Source organism: Phytophthora parasitica, assembly GCF_000247585.1.
Source record: "Phytophthora parasitica INRA-310 unplaced genomic scaffold supercont2.64, whole genome shotgun sequence".
In the NCBI taxonomy this organism is placed as follows: Eukaryota; Oomycota; class Peronosporomycetes; order Peronosporales; family Peronosporaceae; genus Phytophthora; species Phytophthora nicotianae.
In genome coordinates this window covers 68,253-69,116 of record NW_008649050.1, presented here as the reverse complement: position 1 = coordinate 69,116, position 864 = coordinate 68,253, and the positions used below count along the sequence as shown (strand labels likewise).

General features: G+C 59.5%; 1 protein-coding gene across 1 annotated transcript; it reads right to left on the bottom strand.

Moving 5' to 3' along the window:
- Positions 1–519: 519 nt before the first annotated feature.
- PPTG_24029 (hypothetical protein) lies at positions 520–645 on the bottom strand (the record flags this gene model as incomplete). The annotated part of the gene is made up of 1 exon (XM_008914846.1): positions 520–645. The coding sequence occupies one exon, from the start codon at positions 643–645 to the stop codon at positions 520–522; it is 126 nt and encodes a 41-aa protein (XP_008913094.1).
- Positions 646–864: the final 219 nt, after the last annotated feature.

The following is an 864-nucleotide window of genomic DNA, read 5'->3' as shown; positions in this document are numbered from 1 at the left end:
GTTTGTCGTTGAACGACTTCGTCCGTCGTTCTCTCCGAGGGCCCACACGTGTATGTGTCGAGTAGCTGCAGGAAAGCACGTCGGCTGTTCCAGCCGGGCTTGTTCGTACATACCCGTAGTCGGGGAGACGAGCCCACAATTGGGCGTGCCACAGGCCGGTTAGGCCGAGCATGAGACTCCGCTGCGATCTGACGGCACTGAGCGCCGTCAAGGTCATTGGAAATGACACCGGGCTCAGTGAGCTCGTCCTCATACCTTGAAGAGAGTGGTGGCGCGTTGCGCAGAACGTTCGAAGCCGACCAAGAACGGTTGGGAACGGATTGGGCTTCCAAAGCTCGCGAGAGGTCGACGCTAGTCTTGAAGGCCTCTGGAAGGAGGTCTCTGACCGTGCAGGGCTTCTAGCCATCTCGCCAGAGGCGACCTCACCGGGCTCTAGCTCGCCATGTCGGGTGCGCCGCTGCGTGGGCGACCCTGGTGGCTCAGGAGAGCGTTGATCTTCGCTCCCACTTAGACGTTGGCTCACCGAGCCGGGGCCATGACGTCGCTGGTGCTCGTCGTGGTACTGTTGTGCACTGAGCCGCTGCGGAGTAGCCTCCTCGTCGGATGGGTGCCCTGTGGGGAGCGCGGACTGTCGCTTCCCGACATGTTGTCACTATGTGACGGGGAAGTGGGGTCGGAAGAACGTGGCGAAAGATGGAGCATTTGGAATGCAGTTTCCGTAATGGGCTCTGGGAGCCGGAGTTGTTTGAACTTGTGATGAGGCAAGGTGACCTCTAACGTCTTGAGAAGGAAAGACCGCACTAAGGAAGTATCGTGGACACGAGTGTCCACGTTTTGGTGGGGGATGGTGTAACGGGGTTACAC